The sequence below is a fragment of the Colletotrichum lupini genome, chromosome 6 (genome assembly GCF_023278565.1).
Source record: "Colletotrichum lupini chromosome 6, complete sequence".
NCBI lineage: Eukaryota > Fungi > Ascomycota > Sordariomycetes > Glomerellales > Glomerellaceae > Colletotrichum > Colletotrichum lupini.
Genome location: NC_064679.1, coordinates 2,706,891 through 2,723,408, shown reverse-complemented (window position 1 = coordinate 2,723,408; position 16,518 = coordinate 2,706,891). Strand labels below are relative to the sequence as shown.

Genomic DNA, 16,518 nt, shown 5'->3' with positions numbered 1-16,518 from the left:
TGTGCAGGGTCCGAAGCGAGTTACACCGGAGTGGGACTGATTTGCTCGAAATTCCTCCAGGCTTTGGCATCGTGAACACCAGTTGTAACACTCTTCTCAAGTGTAGGTACTCACCTCGAATCCACGGTGGACAGCAACAACTGGACTGTCATCTCTCATATCCCGTCTCTTCGCCTTCTTCGTGTTGTACATCGTCTCAGGCAGACTTCAAATATACGACAGCCGGCATGCCCGACACCGACCTCTCCACCAACGGCAGCGGCGAGTTCTGGCTGTACGGTTATGGGTACGTTCTCGACCCTTCGAGATCACCCTCGATCCCTGCCGCTCTCCCTACTGGGCTGGACTGGACTGGGCTGCTCTTGTCCTCCAGCTCCTCCCGCCCTCCCGCATGGCGCACGCATCCCTGCCTGCCGTAGACAAGCCTCACACATGTCGGTGCTAACGTTACAAACCCCGTCTTCCAGGAGTCTGATATGGAAGCCTCCGCCGCACTTCGGTTAGCCTCACCTCGTCCACACCACACCCCCCTTCTATCCTCCTCCTCCTCCTCCTCCTCCTCCTCCTCCTCCTCCTCCTCCTCCTCCTGCCCCTTGCCGCCATCCGAGCCGTCGGCTGATCTATGTTGTCCACCCCCCACAGATAGAAGAATCCCTGGATGGGTGACAGGATACGTACGTCGCTTCTGGCAGGTTCGTCTCTCCCTTACCTCCCCCGGGCGTGCCGTCTCATCCAGCCCCGTGGAACACAAGGCCACCTTGCGTCCCTAGTGCCCGCTGCGACCAATGCTTATTTCCACTTCACGTCCTACCTCCCCCTCGTCTCCACTAGTCTCACTAACACCTCACGCAGGCAAGGTAACCATTTGACCCTCAAGGGCTTTATAACACCCGCCATCTTGTCTCACATCAAGACGTCCTGACCCCTTCACTAGTCAAGACCACAGAGGCACACCCGAGGCTCCTGGCCGTGTTGTCACGCTCATAGAGCGCTCGTTCTGGGAGCAGCTGACCGACCACCACGACTCGGCACCTGAACGCGTCTGGGGTGTCGCCTACCGTATCAAGGCAGACAAGGTCGCCGAAGTCAAGGACTATCTTGACATTCGCGAGATCAACGGCTACACGATCCACTACGCCCCTTTCTACCCAGCTGATGGCTCCGAGCCAATCCGCACACTTGTGTACATTGGTACCCCGGACAATGACCAGTTTGTCGGACCACAGGATCCTCAGGCTCTCGCCGCCCACATCCGTCAGAGCCGCGGCCCGAGTGGGCTAAACATCGACTACCTTCTTGGCCTCGAAGAAGCTCTTGACGGACTGAGCCCGGAGAGTGGCGACGTCCACATCACCGACCTCTCCAACAGAGTACGGGCCATCATCTCCGCCGAGGAGACATCCCACGATGCTACGCAACCACCGCTGTCAGCCGTCGGCGGTACTTTCAAGCAAGAAACCAGTGTCAAGGAACAGGAGGAGACTGAAAAGACAGACTGAAGAGTTTTTCTGCACATTCTTTCGCCTCTTCTTTTTTTTTTTCCCCCTTTGAAAATCAAGCCTCTGCCCACCCAACCCCTTCTTTCAACCTTTCCCCTTTGGTCGTGGTGCAACAACGCCTTGGAGCCCATGTCAACCAACATTCTTGTTTCAGAACATTCAACACATAGAGAGTCAATCAAGAGAGACAGTCAGGCAGACATGTAGCGTTAGACCACAAATCCGTTGGCGTCCACGATGAATCCGACAACACTCTGCATCATTCCCAAATACAAACCCACATCGCCGCCCACCCATACTCCACAAGGATCACCGGAAAAGGAACCATCACCGCATGCGGAAAACACACCCAAACTTTAGTGGCAGCAACCATTTTGGGGCAACAAGGGTGAAGATCAAGGACAGAAGCAGAAAACCATTCCAATTGAGAAGACTAGGCCGTTACCAACCCTTTTGACCGCGGGTTGGGGTTTTATTTTCCAGAGATCCAGTGCAACAGAAGAACCGGGTATTGTGTTGCAGCGAAGAATATCACCAAAGCTCGATCGAACCAACGGGCGCGCACACGAACGTCTGTCAGACTCGGAGCAGTTGAGCGTCGGCAACATGTCTTGGCCGCATGTTCCCGAGTTGCGAAAACCGACAACTAGCGGGCAACGAATCTCCGAAATCTAGCGAGCGCTAATAGCCTCGGCCGCCCTGGGGCTGCTGAGACGGGTCGGCGTATCCGTAGGGAGCCTGGGGCGCGTAGCCATCTATGAGGTATTAGCAAGACGAATCAGCAACAGAGACGACATCGTCAACTCACCCTGGGGAGGAGCACCGCCGTAGGGCTGCTGAGGGGGGTAGCCGCGGCCGTAAGCAGGCTGCTGCTGCTGGTAGCCCATGTTGGGAACGCCGTATCCACCGGGAGCGCCTCCGTAAGGCACAGGGGGCGCGCCGTAGCCGCCACGTCCACCACCGCCGCCGAAGCCGCCGCGGTAGCCACCGCCACCGCGGGGACCGTTGTCAGAGGCCTTGTCAACGCGAATAGTGCGTCCGTCAAACCTGGCAAGTTGATGTGTTAGTCGGCTGAAGGGCTCCCACGATCATTGCGCCGGGACAAGCAAGCAATGGAAAGCAGTTTCGCAAAGGCAGCGTACTCGACGTTGTTCATGGCAGCAATGGCCTTCTGAGCGTCACTATCCTGAGTGTAGCGGACGAAGCCGAATCCACGGCTGCGGCCAGTGTCGCGGTCCTTCACAACGACCTTCAAGCAGGGGAAGAATAGCGGTCAGATCTCTCTCTCTTTCTCACGCACAAAAATAGACCCCCTCTCTTTTCGTTTTTACTGGAATGTTGGGACAAAGTGTCTCTCCATGGTCTATGGCGACGCCATTCTCAAGAAAGTTTCTTCGGACCGGGCGATCAGTACTTACAGCTTCCTCAACGGCACCAAACTCCTCAAACTTCTGTCTGAGAGTGCCTTCCTCAGTGTGCCATGCAAGGCCGCTGTTGGAAATCTTGTCAGCAAAAGTTTATTTGATATTGTCGACGTGCACAATGCGCCAGCGCAAGAGGGGGGAAACGTACCCAATAAAGAGCTTGGACATGATGATGGTAGAGTAATGTGTCTTGTTTCTTGCAAAGAGATTGCTGAACTATCTGTTTGTCTTGCGAGTTAGGATCTGTTCAACAAAAAAGTCCGAGGGAGGCTGCAATGCATAAATGCAAGTGGTTTCTGTGTGGCGCCAAGCGGGGTTCTTGATGGCGAGGGAAGAAAGTCAAGGGACGGAAGCGCTCCTTTTGGCACTTCTCAGTTGAGCATGCGAGTCAACATTGGGAGACTTCGCATCCACCTGTGCAGCAAAGAGACGAGGCAGTGTCCAGTGATGGCCTTTGTCACTTGACGATAGCGCGCAAAGTGGCCCGACATGGGCGACAAAGCAAACGTACAATTTCCAGGCCGGAGGATGGCAGTGCGAGATGGAAAGCAGATGGGGTTGTGGGCTGTGTCAAACAAAGAAGTTTGCAGTCGTCGCCACGGGATGAGAGGAAAGAAAAAAGAGAGAGAGAATCCGTTGACCGCTGGAAGAGGCCGAGGTGTGTATTGGTTTGTTGCAGTATTTTTTTCCGAGGAGAGTGAGGGATTGAGGGAAGTGAGATACGGACCTGGTGGTTGGAATTAGGTGGGCGGTGTTGGTGTTGGTGTTGGTGTTGGTAGGAGTGTGGTGATTGTGATGACAGACGTCAAGATTGAGACTGGGCTTTGATGGATCGAAAAAAGGAAGGAGGGGGTGAGAAGGAGAAGAGTGAGAAAGGCCACCTTGAGGGGAGAAAGGAAATGCTGGTTAGCGGGAAATTTCTGAATGGATGGAGGGAAAGGGCGTTGAGGCAGTGCAAAAAGGGCCCAAGGCAAGGCAGGTAAGGTTTGGTGTGTATGAGTGTGGGAGTGGGAGTGGAAGGCGAGTTGACTGGACAGGAATGGCTGCCGTAAGGCAAGGTAAGGTAAGGAAAGGTAAGGTAGGCAAGGTGCTCCGTTACCCGCACTCCGTACTTCGTACCTTACACACAGCAAATGGGAAGAGGCAAGGTAGGAGCGGAACGGGGAACGGGGGGTGAACGGGGGGACGAGGGAAGGTGAGGGGCACCAGCAGCGGGCGTTGCCTCTTGCTCTTGCTTCCTGAGGTGCAACAAATTGCTTGCGAGGTAGGTATTCCCAATGACCCCATTTGCGGCTTGCCGTCGCTGGTCCCAGCCAAGCACTTGTCCGTTGTCTTCCGTGCTTGTCGCCGCCGCCGGCTGTTCTTGATCGGATTGGGACTGGAAGGCGCCGTGCGGGCACGATGCGAGATGGACAACAGCTCGTGGCGGGAACGTGGAGGGGTCCAACGAGTCGGGGCAAGTGGAGGAGGAGGGGTGCTTCAATTCAATTGACCGACGGGCAACAAGACGTCTTGAATGACGGCATGCAAGGTACCTTTCCTCGCTAATGACTATGACCAGGTACAATGGTAAACGGCAGGGTTGGTTGGTCTCGGCCTGAGGCGACAGGAACAGGCAAAGAATAAGATAGAAAAGAAAGAAAGAAAAAAGTACAACGGAAACAGTTTTTTTTTTTTTTTTCTAAGGGAAAAAACGAACCGTGTTCGTATCTTTGGAAAAGACCCATAGAGAGGAAAAGAGAGTAAGAGAGAGAGAGGTAAAAGACGCGTTGGATAGCGGAAACATACCTGTTTGTGATTGGTTCCCGGCACCCAATATCTCGAGTCGAATTCCTGTGATGGAGTCGAAAATGCGTTGAGAGAAAGGTCGAGAAAGTGGAACAAAGACGTAGTAATATTCTCGGAGTAGGTAAATGGAAAAATCACAATGCGGGACAAAAGCCGGTAGGAATCCTTTCCCTCTCCTCAATAAGTCAGACCAAGTACCAGATCCCTGACGATAAGGTAGCAGTAGGCAAGGGGAATGGGGAACGAAAAAAAAAAAAACAGCTTCGGAAGCAGGGACAGGCGCAGGTCACTGTCGGATTCGAATAATCGCGCTTTTCTTTGTCGTTCTCTCGTTCCTTTTCCCACGGTCTTCGGTTTGTCCCCCCTCCATCCCGATTCTCAGGCGCGTCCCTGTTCCTCATATTATATGCGATGGACACAGGGTCCGCTGGGGCGAGTCCAACAGCGGCGGCGGCGAAAGGCAGGCCAAGATCAGTAGTATTTTCGATACATGCGATGTGAGCATGACCATATGGAAAACTGGCTTGCCTGCGGGGAGGAGGGCATGTAGGCACTTACGTACGGTACCTTGCCTCACCCTGAGAGGTACATGCGTCTTTCTTACAGGCCCGCTTGCTTCCTGGATCATTGCCGTCGCCGCTGCTGCTGTCGCTGTTGCTGCTGGAACGCCGCACACGAGGCAAGGGCCAAGACATCTGGGAGATCTGCCCGGGAAGAGGGACCCATGAAAATCCATCCATGAGCATCTAGTGTGGTGTCAAGGGGAGGGGGGTCCCCAAGAGGGGACCGCCCACATCCCAAATTCGGCTCTTCTGCGCAAGGGGGGGGTTGTGGAAGGGAAAAGGCCCAAAGGGCCAACGCCCATCAATGTTTCGACCAGAGCATAAGTGTGGTAGCAGGGTTAGCTTCCCCTCCCAAACAAGCATCAAACAGACGAAAAGCTCACATGTACATCCCCGCGATACATCTGTCATCCATGACCGTCTTTTCTCTTGCCGCGAGACATACAACCCAGACGCGGCGCTGCCATTCGCATTCAGTCATTCTGAATCAGTCCAATCCAGCCAAGTGATATGCGAATGCCCCTGTGTATGCATGCCGCCCGTCAAACCGCCTTCGAGTGGATGTCTTTTTTTTGAGAAACCACCATATCGCAGCTTTTTGGTTTCGATACCGAGCTGTCGCGGCCTGGCCTCGTGGACGTTGTCGCGTTCCGTAGCACTTCAACTCTGACAACGCAAGACGAGACGCACGCACTTACGCACTCGACCTCCAGGCAGCTGCTCTTCTGAGGCGTTCTGTCCATTCTGTGAGCTCTCGTCCGGGGCTCATGCCCCGTCAGCATTATCACCATCACCAGGAGCCAACGGCTTGTCGCTCAATGCGGTGCCAAGTACCCAGATGTCGAGAAACTCCACTGCTGCCCGTCCTTTGATACGGCTCATCATTGTGCCCAATGTGCTCACACTTGCGGTCGACCTGACTAACCAAGCGCCTGCAAGTATGGTGGGATGAGATGCAGAGACCAGGACCACGGAAAGCTTCTTAAAACCCATGAACCCAGCTATTGCAGGGTGTGAGCAGGCGAAAAAGGCTTACTACCGGATCGCAGGCGAGGGGGAAAAGTTCGGCCATGGGAAATCAGCCCATGATGTACGATCTAGCTGCCCCTCCTTGCAGCCAGTCGAGTAATTCGCATCCGCACAGACGCCGGCGTTGCTAGTCTTTGGTGAGCCGCTAGATAGACGATGGTCGAGCTGAAGCTGGCAACGCCGACGAGGGGCGCCATAAGAGACATGAGGTATACTCCGTCGGCAGTCAGGCTGGGTTTCTGGAAGTTGGTTGAGAAAGAAGAGGGAGGGCAGTCGACAGGGTGCTATCCTAACAACAGAAAGAAACAGATTGGCATCTGTGTCCGCCATTATCGTGCTGGAAACACCTGCGCGAGACGACAGGCTTGGCCTGGTCACTTGCGGACGCACTGGACCAAGAGTGACACTCCTATTCGACCCCACACTTTGCACAGCCTCCTTCGACCATGCCCAGTTTGAAGCAAGATGAACATCTTGGAGCTGCAACATCATTCTCCAGCGTCCACCTTCTCCTGAAAGTGGAGTCTCCTAGTGTTGCACCTCGCTGCAGAGCCTGCAGAACCGGTTCTCGACTCGGCTTGCATTCCAGATGTGCGGCGTGACGGGCTCCGGGAGGCGGCCAATTCTGACTGATGCTCGAATGTGCGTCCCTATCCGTTTGATTTCGCCCGGCCAGCATATTGCGACATTCGCCGTACCCGTGCCGTCGCCGCTGCCCTTGCTGCGTCGTAGCGCAATTGACCATCTGTTTGCTGACATGTTCGTGCCATGCTGCTGGCGACTGCGAGTGCAGCCTTTATCCCACGCAGGCGTCCCGGAGAAAGCCTGGATGGCTTCGATCGTCTTCTCACTCGTCAAACTTGTCCATGGGTGGTGTCGGTCTGTAGTCCGTCCCTGGCTTGTCGTCCAATGCGCTCCAAGGTTCTAGCCATTTGCTCTCGTCACGCTACCCTCGTCAACCTCGGCTTGCCGTTCCGCCGTGACCTTGGCCTAGATGCTTCTTTCTCATGCGCAAAGATGTGACCAAGTAGCTTTCTAAGGCGAGAGTTCCTTTGCCGGCATTAACTACTCATGCGAGGCGACACGCGAAGCAGTCCGTCTTGGAAGAGCTCTAGGGCCAGCAGCTAACAAGAAGTCGGTAAGCAACCTCTTTTTGGCGCAAAACGCTCAATGCCGTCGTCTCCTTGAGGCTCCACTCCCCGCGAGGCACTGACCAGCGAGAGGCCCATGAGCAGCCTTTGCGATGTGGGTGAATTTGCTGAAGTCGTGAAGTCAACCTCTCCTTGTGGATGCATCTTGTGGTCCAAGTTCTCCTTGCTAGTGGAGCTGGTCGATCCAGTGGAGACGTCGACGGCCGTCACCCCCTCTGTCGTATCGTCAACTTGGTTTGGCCACGACTGCCCCTCCCTCAAGTCACGCACGGCGCACAAACAACCCCTCAACTCTCCTCGACGTTCGACCTCGAGACATTCGGGACGTTTGGTACCTACTCGCCCGACAATTGTCCGTTTCGTGCGACGCGACATTAAATAACTTGACAATCCTGAGCCGCTCCCCAGACGTCAGCGCAACAACGACCAGTAGCAATACACCTTGGCGACGTCGGGCTCAGTCATATTAGTTGCCGTCCTTGCGACTCAGACTTTCAATTTATTTTCATCGTCAACAATCGAGCAGCGCCGCTCTGAAAGAGGTTTGATATCGACTGTATGATGTGACGCAACGACGTGTCAACGGCTAGAGAACTTCATCAGTAGGGTCTAAAGTGGTGGAACCTTTAAACTACGTACCCCTGGAAATATAGCCGCCGTCATATGTCGCATGGGCCAGCGATTATGGGGGCCTTCAAGTCGAGAGATGGAGGGGCAACTTGGCCTCCGGAATGCCACCAGCAGGAAACCTAATGCACATGTCCGCGATCCAGCCGGGAATACCAAGGTTTGGGGATGGCTCCATGCTCCGGCAGCATTTAGATTTTCACACCGCTTGGTTGCTGCTCCCACGATGAGATTTTGGCTTTCGCAAGTTGAATATAGGTAGCTAATCGACGCATATCGTATAGTCGTACGCTCGCGGCAGGGCTGGCGGTTGGAAGGAGCACGGGGTTGTTCTCTGGGGATCCCAGTGACATTCGAAACTGCCAGGGACCGTCTATAATTAAAAGGTCTTGACCGGACGACGGTGAAACTTGCTGCGCCTTCTTCGAGGTCCACATCCTGATTTTTGGTTGCAAAAGCAAAGAGCTTGTTAGGGCCAGCGTCGTTATCGACACATATAGAGAGCCTGAGATACCGCTGCGCAATGACCTGTCCGGGGGGAGCTCTTGTAGCCACGTGCGTCGTCACGGACGATACGACCCTGCGAGTTGTCTTCTGAGCTGATCTCCAAAGCTACTTGCACCTGACTGCACGCGATTTCTTGGGTACCCGATTCCCCGACGATTAGGCATTGTCGCCCAGAAACTCTCAAAGAGGACGGAGGATTGGCGACATCGAGCCCGGAGACAATGCTATAGCTCCGGTAAACTCTGGCAGGCTCGTGCTCCGCATCTTTTCAAAGTCATGTGATGAATGCAGGCACAGCTTCTTGCCGCACTATTCGCATCGATGTGAAGTGGATTTGTTGGTAGACCAGGCGTGTATAACGTGCGAGATTCGTTTGAGCATATTTCGCGGCCACAGGCACAGGAGCCTGCATGTCCAGCTGTCAAGCATCTGTCAGGACGGGTCGAGAGCGGTACGGCTGCCCTCATCGCCAAGGTGGTGCTATCAATAGAACTCGGCCGGGTATTCGATACAGGACATGTTCCGTCTCTACAGGGCCATGTCTTGGCATTCTGAGACAGCCGCAACTTGAGGTTCGCGTCGCCTGCATATCAAGTGCGCCGGCCAGCCGATGATGGTTGTCGCTTGACCCAAGAAACAAAGCGGAATGGTCATGGTGTTATGCTGCCCGACGATGCCCTTCACGCGGGACTTCGCGAAATGAAATGTGCCAACTTGTCCCACCTGCCGCCGTGGGTGCGTCGAATCATGGCTTGGCCATATCAGAGCCTGGATTGAGCCACGGTTTACTTGTCCATATCCGAATGAACATGCTGCGGGTTTCTAGGAGTTTTTCCAGCGTCGTGTGTAGGCGTTCACCTTCTCTTCAGCTCACCCGTCTTACACGCCGGCACCTTAGGCGCTACGAATTTCGCGCTCGAGGTTGGCCTCTCATGGTATACCCGAAGGACATAGTTCAAGTCAGTCTCAAGGTAGGCGGCGAATCTCCCTCGCAGTCGTGGTAGCAAATTCCCCGAGATGGGAAAGTTTGGAAAGCACTGGGAGGCATCTGTGCAGAGGCGAAAAGCTGCTCAACAACTGTGGCCTGGGTGGGACTGCGTCTATTAGCCAAGACTCGTTTGGAATAAGAGCTGATGTCAACAGGTCTACTTTTGAAAACCTCGCATGCTAAGTGGCATCAGTTCGATTGAACCGGCGGAAGCAATGGTATCTAGGTGTGCCAAAAATGACATTGCATTGGAAGCTTGGAGACTAGAACCGACAGTCTGCAGATTTCGAGTGAGGTTGAATCCGGCCCACTTTCAGGCAAGTAATGGTACCTAGGAAATGGAAGGTATTGCCGCACGTCAGATCAAGATGGAAGGACCTCGGCCTTTGGGCTAGAGCCTAAAGGTTTCGTGCTTGCCCTGCCTGGTCTGCACAGCAATCTTAGCGCCTAATATCAGGTAAACCGTTCCTTCCCATGTGGGAACATCAGTTGACCTCTTTCTGTGTCAGAAGCGAGCTCCACATTGCCTATAACCTGCCTTACGTGAGCGAGGAACCTCTTTCTTCGCCTTGCAAAAGAAACGAAGAAAGGACCAAGTGAATTCGGAACTGGGAGAGAAATGCCATCCTCAGGGTACGGGGTGTTGGTATTTCCCATACCGTGTGGATAGCTATTGCCGTTCTACCAAGAATGTGCTTCCTAGAGACATGTTCGGCGTCGGGCTGAAGCTTCAAGGCTGGAAATGTCCAGACTACATGTGCCCGCCATAGTTTGCTCTTTTGAAGTTCTTTGGACCGTTAGTCTCTGTGGGCCCCAAACCTGCGCGGAAACAGAGCACGATGGGCAGTCGTGCGGCCAAGGATCATCAACTGGACCTGCATCGTCGCCAGCACGGCCGCTCTAGCGACAGACCCGTCGCAACAAGGCACCCATACCTGGAAGAAGAGCGGATGAGCCGTTCTAGGTCGAGAAGGGCGAACCAGGCTTCGGATGGCAGTCTACTCGAAACTGCCAGAAGTGGCAATGACATTGTGGAAGACTGGCTTGCCAATGTCAGTCGTCGAGGCGTCGATACTAGAGAGTCCGCAAAGCGATTACAGTCAAATCAGGACAAGGGCAATGCTCAAACTCCAGAATGGAGGCCGCACGGGATCTCCCTCCAGAACGCTGTCCGAGGTGGTCATAAGCGCGCCCCATCACGAGATAGCTCCATCATCCCCGAGCCGATGACGAAGAAAGCCAGGCCATCTATAGCGGTAACTAGCCATGGGCCCATCCATCGCTCTCTTGTGACAGGAGTCACAGATTTCCCCATATCAGCAGATAGTTCCCCGCCCAGGTTTGAGAAACGAACGAGACACAAAACAAGAGAAGACCGTTACTATTCTCGGAAGAGGCCCAAGGAAAAGCGACGTAGGGCCCCTGAGGAGACTGTCAGGCGGTCGGAAGACGTGCCGAAGAAGCCAATCTTATCGGGCCGAGATGTCATGAACAACTTCCAACCTGAAGCCGTTCTGAACGACAGGCTCACGGTGAGTAAGCATTGGATATCCAAGTAAATCTTGGTTAACGAATTTGTAGCTCCAGCCGTGCCTGACGCCAGGCCTCTTTCAAAATGGGCAGATATCTTCGTCAAAGCCTAGTAAGTTTATTTACCTAGACAATGTGAACGCGCAACTAATTGTTGTAGTTGTAGACCTAGCCTACAACTCCATGTCTTCGGTCGAGCAGCCTCCATCACGCGAGTACTCGTGGCAACGACAGCAACGCTTAGAAGCCAAGGCTAGACAACGGCGAGAGATTGAGCTGGTGGAAATATCAACGTTTCTTCGTCGCAAGGAGACGCCTACAACAGGACACCCAATCGCCGGCCGAGGGCGATCTCGTGATGGCTACGAAGATTAGAAATCGGAGGACCGACTGCCTGAGAACCTTCCGGCGTGCGACGACCGTTTGTCAACTAGAAGCATTACGGGGCCAGATTATTTGAGAGAAGACCAACGCTACCACATCCACGATAAGACCTACGTGGCGCCAGCTCGACATGGTCGGTCAAGCAGTAGAGCTACGACTTATGTCACTTGGGCCACCAGTGGCAATCATCAAACATCCTTACCAGGCAACTCTTTCGATCGACACCACAGTAGTACCCCTGAGCCGATTAGAGAGGCGCTTCGAGAGACTGGTGTATTCGATGGTGCTGAGATAAATAGAAACGCTCGTGTCTCGTCGCATGATTTACGTCGACGCAAACAAGAGGTGCATCCTGATGGAGAGTCCAAGAACTTCGAAGCTTCCCGGAAACAGCCGATGATTATTCGGTATTTAGACAAGGGAGTCATGACTACAGACAAATCGCCACTTTCACCTAGCGTTCTGAAGCAATCCAGGAGTTTGTCAGTCGCTCGCGATTCTTTTGTGCTGGAGAATACGGCCGATACCAGGGCGGAGGTCTTGGTGGGCTCAACTACAGAAAAAGCGCTGAACGAGCCTTCTGGCGGACAGATACACAAGGACTCCAACGGAGAGTCCTGTCGCAAGGCTGCCGCTCCTACGACACGATCATCCACGGCTATGCAAGCGTATTTGGTACCACCAACCATTGACCTCTCTGCGAAAACGCAAGCAACATCAAAGAATAATATCCAGGAAGCACAGACGATCATATCAAATATTGCTAAAGCAACTATGCCGGTAGCTGAAAAAAGTGACGTGTGCGCCAAGGGTGACGTCGAGCTCGGGCATGAAGCAACTGTTGACCAGTCTGATGAGCAATTCCTGGCGCCCGAACTGTCTGCCGTGCCTCCAGTACCTTGTTGGCAACATAAAAGAGCCTCAGATGCTCTGTCTGGAAGGGAAGAACCTAACGACTCTGCCTTACCCGAAGAAGAACTACTTGACAACAACTCCTATAATCATCTGACCTATGAGATTGACCATAGGGGAGAAACCTTCTGGCCGCTACAGCTTTTTCCATGGACGACATCTCGGGTCAATCAACCAAAAAAAGCTCATCATTTTTCTCGCCCCCGAACAAATGGTCATGGTTCTATGACAAGGTTCAATCCGTCTCAGTTTCAACGGTCGGAAAGCATAATTGATTTCATTGCTCGCGTCGAACAGGAGGTACTGGGACCTGAGAGCTTAGGATACGTGGACAACCCCTCCGATGAGGCTCGCATTTGGCAGCATGATGATCGACTCGGAGCGCCTTCAGACACGTTCAGAGAGGCTCGATCTCTGATACCGCAGGGTGTTTCGATCAACCAACCCCTCACAGAACCCGGTCGGCGGCACCCCGAGGACGCTTTCGACCGAATGGAAGAGGAACTATCTGAGATCAGATATCATGGCGAGCGACCCGATCAAAGTAACCAATACTGGGAACAGCAGCAAAAACAGGCGGAGGACGACAAGTACAATAAAGACGAAAAGGAGGAAATGCTCGCCTTCTGGCGGCCAAATTACTTTCATTAGCGACGTAGTCTACTCAGGCTGCTGGTCCTTCCATTTCGTTCGGAGGCTTGCCACGTCTATATCACATCTTTCTGCTTTCGCAATTATCGCTTTCGCCTTTCCGGTCACCGGTGCGTCGATCATCATACCGTCCAACGTCCAGGCTCCACGGCCCGCGTTGCTAGCTTTCTCGTCTGCGATTGCAACACGCACTGCCCACTCGACCTCCTTTTCGCCAGGGGCAAACAGTTTCTGGACAAGTTCCACCTGGTTTGGATGTATACACTGCTTTCCATTGAAACCCATGGACTTTCCTCCGGTAGACTCCTCTTCCAGTCGCTTGAGGCCTTCTTCTCCCTTGTAGGAGGTGCAGACAAGGTCGATCGCACTAGGTAAGCCGGCGGCCTTGGCAGCAGTTACAATGGCGGAGCGTGCGTAGAGGAACTCGGTGAGGGATGGCGTTCTAGTCAACGACAAATCCAGGGCAAAGTCTTCGGCCGCAAAGACGAGACCACTAAGGTATGGCGACGCTTTGCAGATTTCTGAAAGGTTCATAACTGAACGTGCAGACTCGACCAAGGCGATGATTTTGATAGGATTTTGTGATGTCACCGTGTGTCGTTCGGGGGCTACATGACGCAAAACATCGGTAACGTAAGTCAAATCGGCAGCGGAGTTGACCTTGGGAACAACAACAGCATCGATATTTGGGAGCGAGCCTAGAGATGTCAAGTCGTCCAGAGCAAACTTGGTCTCCACTGCATTGATTCGAACCGCCAATTCGCCTATAGAAGACGGCCGCGACTTATGCTCGGAGAGGAAAGACCGGAGCTGACCTCGAGCCTCTGACTTCAATGAGGGTGTCACAGAGTCCTCAAGATCATATGTCACGTTGTCGGACTTTAGGCCCAGCGATTTGGTCAGCATCTTTTCCGATGATGAGGGCACTAGACTCGTCAGTTGAATTCTAGGTTGTCAGAGTCGCTGTAGTCACCATAAAGCAACGCCCGGCGGACAATTGAAGAGGACCTTGCCGCCATGATGAATAGACCGTCGGATGCAATGCTACGACTTGGGATTGTGTAAGCCGTAGCCTATCACTCTTGAATTGATTAAGAAATTGGTTGAAGCAATGAATGATCGCTTATAGTGTTGATTGAGGTGATTGGCAAGTCTAGACACGATGAGACGCAGCTCTTGAACCTCTGGCACCAGCAAGTCGATGCTATTTTAAGGACCGATACTCGGTAACTCGAGTTCGGAACGGCTAGCTCAAGTCGGCTACTTGGATGCTGCCCGCAACAGGCAGTAAAGCTGGGGTGCATCTGATGATGTAATGCGAGCACTGGTCGGGACCTGGCGTTTCTGCCGGGCCAGACCGCTAAAGGACCCCTGGACACCGGTAGCGCTAACAATCAGGCGGGTCCCATGTACCAACCGGCCCCCTGGCGGAATAATTCAGCCTCCACCCGCCGAACAGCTTACCGTAGCTTCAACGGGTCTGGGCCTGTCGAACGCGCCTGGGAGGACAGCCAAGCTGGAATCCCGCGCCTGCCCTGCGGCCCGCGCATTACGACAGCTGTACCGTAACGAGTTTCTGGCCCTTTTTTCGATCAGTGCATCCCTCTCGTCCCCCTCGACTGTCATCAGAACCACGACATGCGCACGACGACGAAACAAATCAAACCCCTGATTGCGTCGTTATCATCTCCCATTTTTGAACAAAAAACCGAAGTTCGGCAATTGAAGTTATAAAGATACGATACCTACCTAGTGCGACGGCCCCCCATCGAAACGAACGATCGTCTTAGTCGACACACCGAGATGGAATCCCAACAGCAGCAAGATGCGCCAGGCTCCCTGAGCTGGCGGTTGAGCTCGCATCCCATCACCCTCTTGACCTTTCTTGCATTTCGGATATGTTCGTCACCCATCAAGCTCCTGGATTCCTTTCCACCGCCTTGATCTCTACTGGAAACTTGACTGACATGCTCTTGTGGGAACAGCAAGTGTACTCGTGTACTTCCTCGGTCTGTGGATCATCAGAAGCATGTACGTCGTCGCAAAGCCCCCCCCCCCCCCCCTTCTCGAACCTCGAAACGAAACCAATTCCACAAACCACCTCGAACTTCTCGAGCTGTTGTCTCCATCCATCAAACATGTCCTGGGCCAAGATACTCGCGTACCCACACCCACGGCGCTCATCGCAACAAACACTATGCCCCACGTCCGTTTTGCTCCCGTTTGCTAACCATAACTTTCCCTTCCTCAGGATCATGATCTTCATCATCACCATCCTCCTCCTCGCCGCCGACTTTTACTACCTGAAGAACATTGCCGGCCGTCGACTCGTAGGACTGCGGTGGTGGAACGAGGTGGACGTGCAGACGGGCGACTCGCAGTGGGTCTTTGAGAGCAGCGAGCCCGGCACCAAGACGATCAACCCGACCGACAGCCGCTTCTTCTGGCTCGCGCTCTACGTCCAGCCCGTCCTCTGGATCCTGCTCGCCGTCTTTGCGCTCGTGAGGTTGCAGTTCCTGTGGCTGCCGCTCGTTGGTGAGTTTGCTCTCTTCCTCGAGACGTTTCTCTGGCTGGTCCACCGTCACCCCTTGGGATGATGGGTGTCAGACTTATCCTCCAGCTTTCGTTGCGATGATACTAGAGTCTCTCTGGGAGAAAACATCGTCTCGATACCGTAGCAAAAGCGTGCTAATTCTGGCGTGTGTTTGTAGTCATCGCCCTGGTCCTGACCATCATGAACGCCATGGCCTTTTCGAGATGCGACAAGTTCAGCCACGCGTCCAACATGGCCGGAAGCGCCCTGTACTCTGGCGGTCTGGCAGGGAGCATCGCGACCGGTATGGTCGGCCGCCTCTTCAACCGCGGTTAAAGTCGCATACACCCCTTTGGGGTCAAGAGCACGATCCTTGGGGGGAGGGGGTGTACTGGAGCAAGGGCTCGAATACAAAGCACAGCCCGTCTTCGCCGCAAGGCCCAGACGAAGAAGTGGCGAGGTTTGTGATATTGCTATACCCAAGCTGTATACTAGACATGTAAGCATGACCCGGAAGGTGTTTTTCAAATGATCAAAGGCTTTTTTTTTCTTCCATCTCTTCAAAAAGCAGCGTTGCATGTGGTACTGTGTGTATTGAGAACGGTCTGCGATTCTTGCAAGAAGATCCCGGACTTTGGTCTGATTAATTTCATTGGCGCCTGCGTGAGACGATGCCAGTGAGGCAATGTGCAACCTGTCTGCCTTGCAGGTTTCTGGCAACGGCGACGTATCACAAAGATGTGTATCGGGGGGGGGGGGGTGGAGGGGGGACACCTGTGCAAACTCAAAAGTTTCGACGACCAAATCCATCTTGATCCACCGCTCAACTTCGTGCCATTACGTTGATCCGTAGCACGAGATACCAAGGGAACCCGGTAGTAGGTCTTGGTAATGCTGATTTATTGTATTTCTTCATGAGGTTTTTGTTCTCT

General features: G+C 53.7%; 6 protein-coding genes across 6 annotated transcripts; 3 read left to right on the top strand and 3 right to left on the bottom strand.

The window, feature by feature from the left end:
* Nucleotides 1-227: 227 nt before the first annotated feature.
* Nucleotides 228-1,499, top strand: CLUP02_12313 (ChaC-like protein; the record flags this gene model as incomplete). The annotated part of the gene is made up of 3 exons (XM_049291277.1): nucleotides 228-286; nucleotides 468-499; nucleotides 940-1,499. 3 exons carry the CDS (start codon nucleotides 228-230, stop codon nucleotides 1,497-1,499), a joined length of 651 nt encoding a protein of 216 aa, XP_049148422.1.
* A 681-nt stretch (nucleotides 1,500-2,180) lies between these two features.
* CLUP02_12312 (RNA recognition domain-containing protein) lies at nucleotides 2,181-3,091 on the bottom strand (the record flags this gene model as incomplete). Its single annotated transcript, XM_049291276.1, has 5 exons — nucleotides 2,181-2,254; nucleotides 2,308-2,546; nucleotides 2,603-2,748; nucleotides 2,831-2,990; nucleotides 3,072-3,091. 5 exons carry the CDS (start codon nucleotides 3,089-3,091, stop codon nucleotides 2,181-2,183), a joined length of 639 nt encoding a protein of 212 aa, XP_049148421.1.
* Nucleotides 3,092-3,294: 203 nt separating this feature from the next.
* Nucleotides 3,295-9,820, bottom strand: CLUP02_12311 (uncharacterized protein; the record flags this gene model as incomplete). The annotated part of the gene is made up of 26 exons (XM_049291275.1): nucleotides 3,295-3,488; nucleotides 3,565-3,740; nucleotides 3,805-3,952; nucleotides 4,052-4,520; nucleotides 4,623-4,916; nucleotides 5,002-5,234; nucleotides 5,289-5,457; nucleotides 5,720-5,756; nucleotides 5,823-5,904; nucleotides 5,973-6,038; nucleotides 6,069-6,275; nucleotides 6,369-6,783; nucleotides 6,844-7,197; nucleotides 7,249-7,293; nucleotides 7,389-7,427; nucleotides 7,518-7,710; nucleotides 7,790-7,895; nucleotides 7,971-8,040; nucleotides 8,094-8,415; nucleotides 8,476-8,661; nucleotides 8,714-8,852; nucleotides 8,899-9,171; nucleotides 9,227-9,410; nucleotides 9,482-9,576; nucleotides 9,627-9,682; nucleotides 9,738-9,820. The coding sequence occupies 26 exons, from the start codon at nucleotides 9,818-9,820 to the stop codon at nucleotides 3,295-3,297; spliced, it is 4,635 nt and encodes a 1,544-aa protein (XP_049148420.1).
* Nucleotides 9,821-10,050: 230 nt separating this feature from the next.
* Nucleotides 10,051-13,053, top strand: CLUP02_12310 (uncharacterized protein; the record flags this gene model as incomplete). The annotated part of the gene is made up of 6 exons (XM_049291274.1): nucleotides 10,051-10,119; nucleotides 10,209-10,292; nucleotides 10,347-11,108; nucleotides 11,158-11,218; nucleotides 11,267-11,385; nucleotides 11,482-13,053. 6 exons carry the CDS (start codon nucleotides 10,051-10,053, stop codon nucleotides 13,051-13,053), a joined length of 2,667 nt encoding a protein of 888 aa, XP_049148419.1.
* Nucleotides 13,054-13,062: 9 nt separating this feature from the next.
* On the bottom strand, nucleotides 13,063-14,072 carry CLUP02_12309 (HpcH/HpaI aldolase/citrate lyase family protein; the record flags this gene model as incomplete). Its single annotated transcript, XM_049291273.1, has 2 exons — nucleotides 13,063-13,979; nucleotides 14,027-14,072. The coding sequence occupies 2 exons, from the start codon at nucleotides 14,070-14,072 to the stop codon at nucleotides 13,063-13,065; spliced, it is 963 nt and encodes a 320-aa protein (XP_049148418.1).
* Nucleotides 14,073-14,856: 784 nt separating this feature from the next.
* On the top strand, nucleotides 14,857-15,922 carry CLUP02_12308 (golgi apparatus membrane protein TVP23; the record flags this gene model as incomplete). Its single annotated transcript, XM_049291272.1, has 4 exons — nucleotides 14,857-14,953; nucleotides 15,039-15,084; nucleotides 15,305-15,588; nucleotides 15,765-15,922. The coding sequence occupies 4 exons, from the start codon at nucleotides 14,857-14,859 to the stop codon at nucleotides 15,920-15,922; spliced, it is 585 nt and encodes a 194-aa protein (XP_049148417.1).
* Nucleotides 15,923-16,518: the final 596 nt, after the last annotated feature.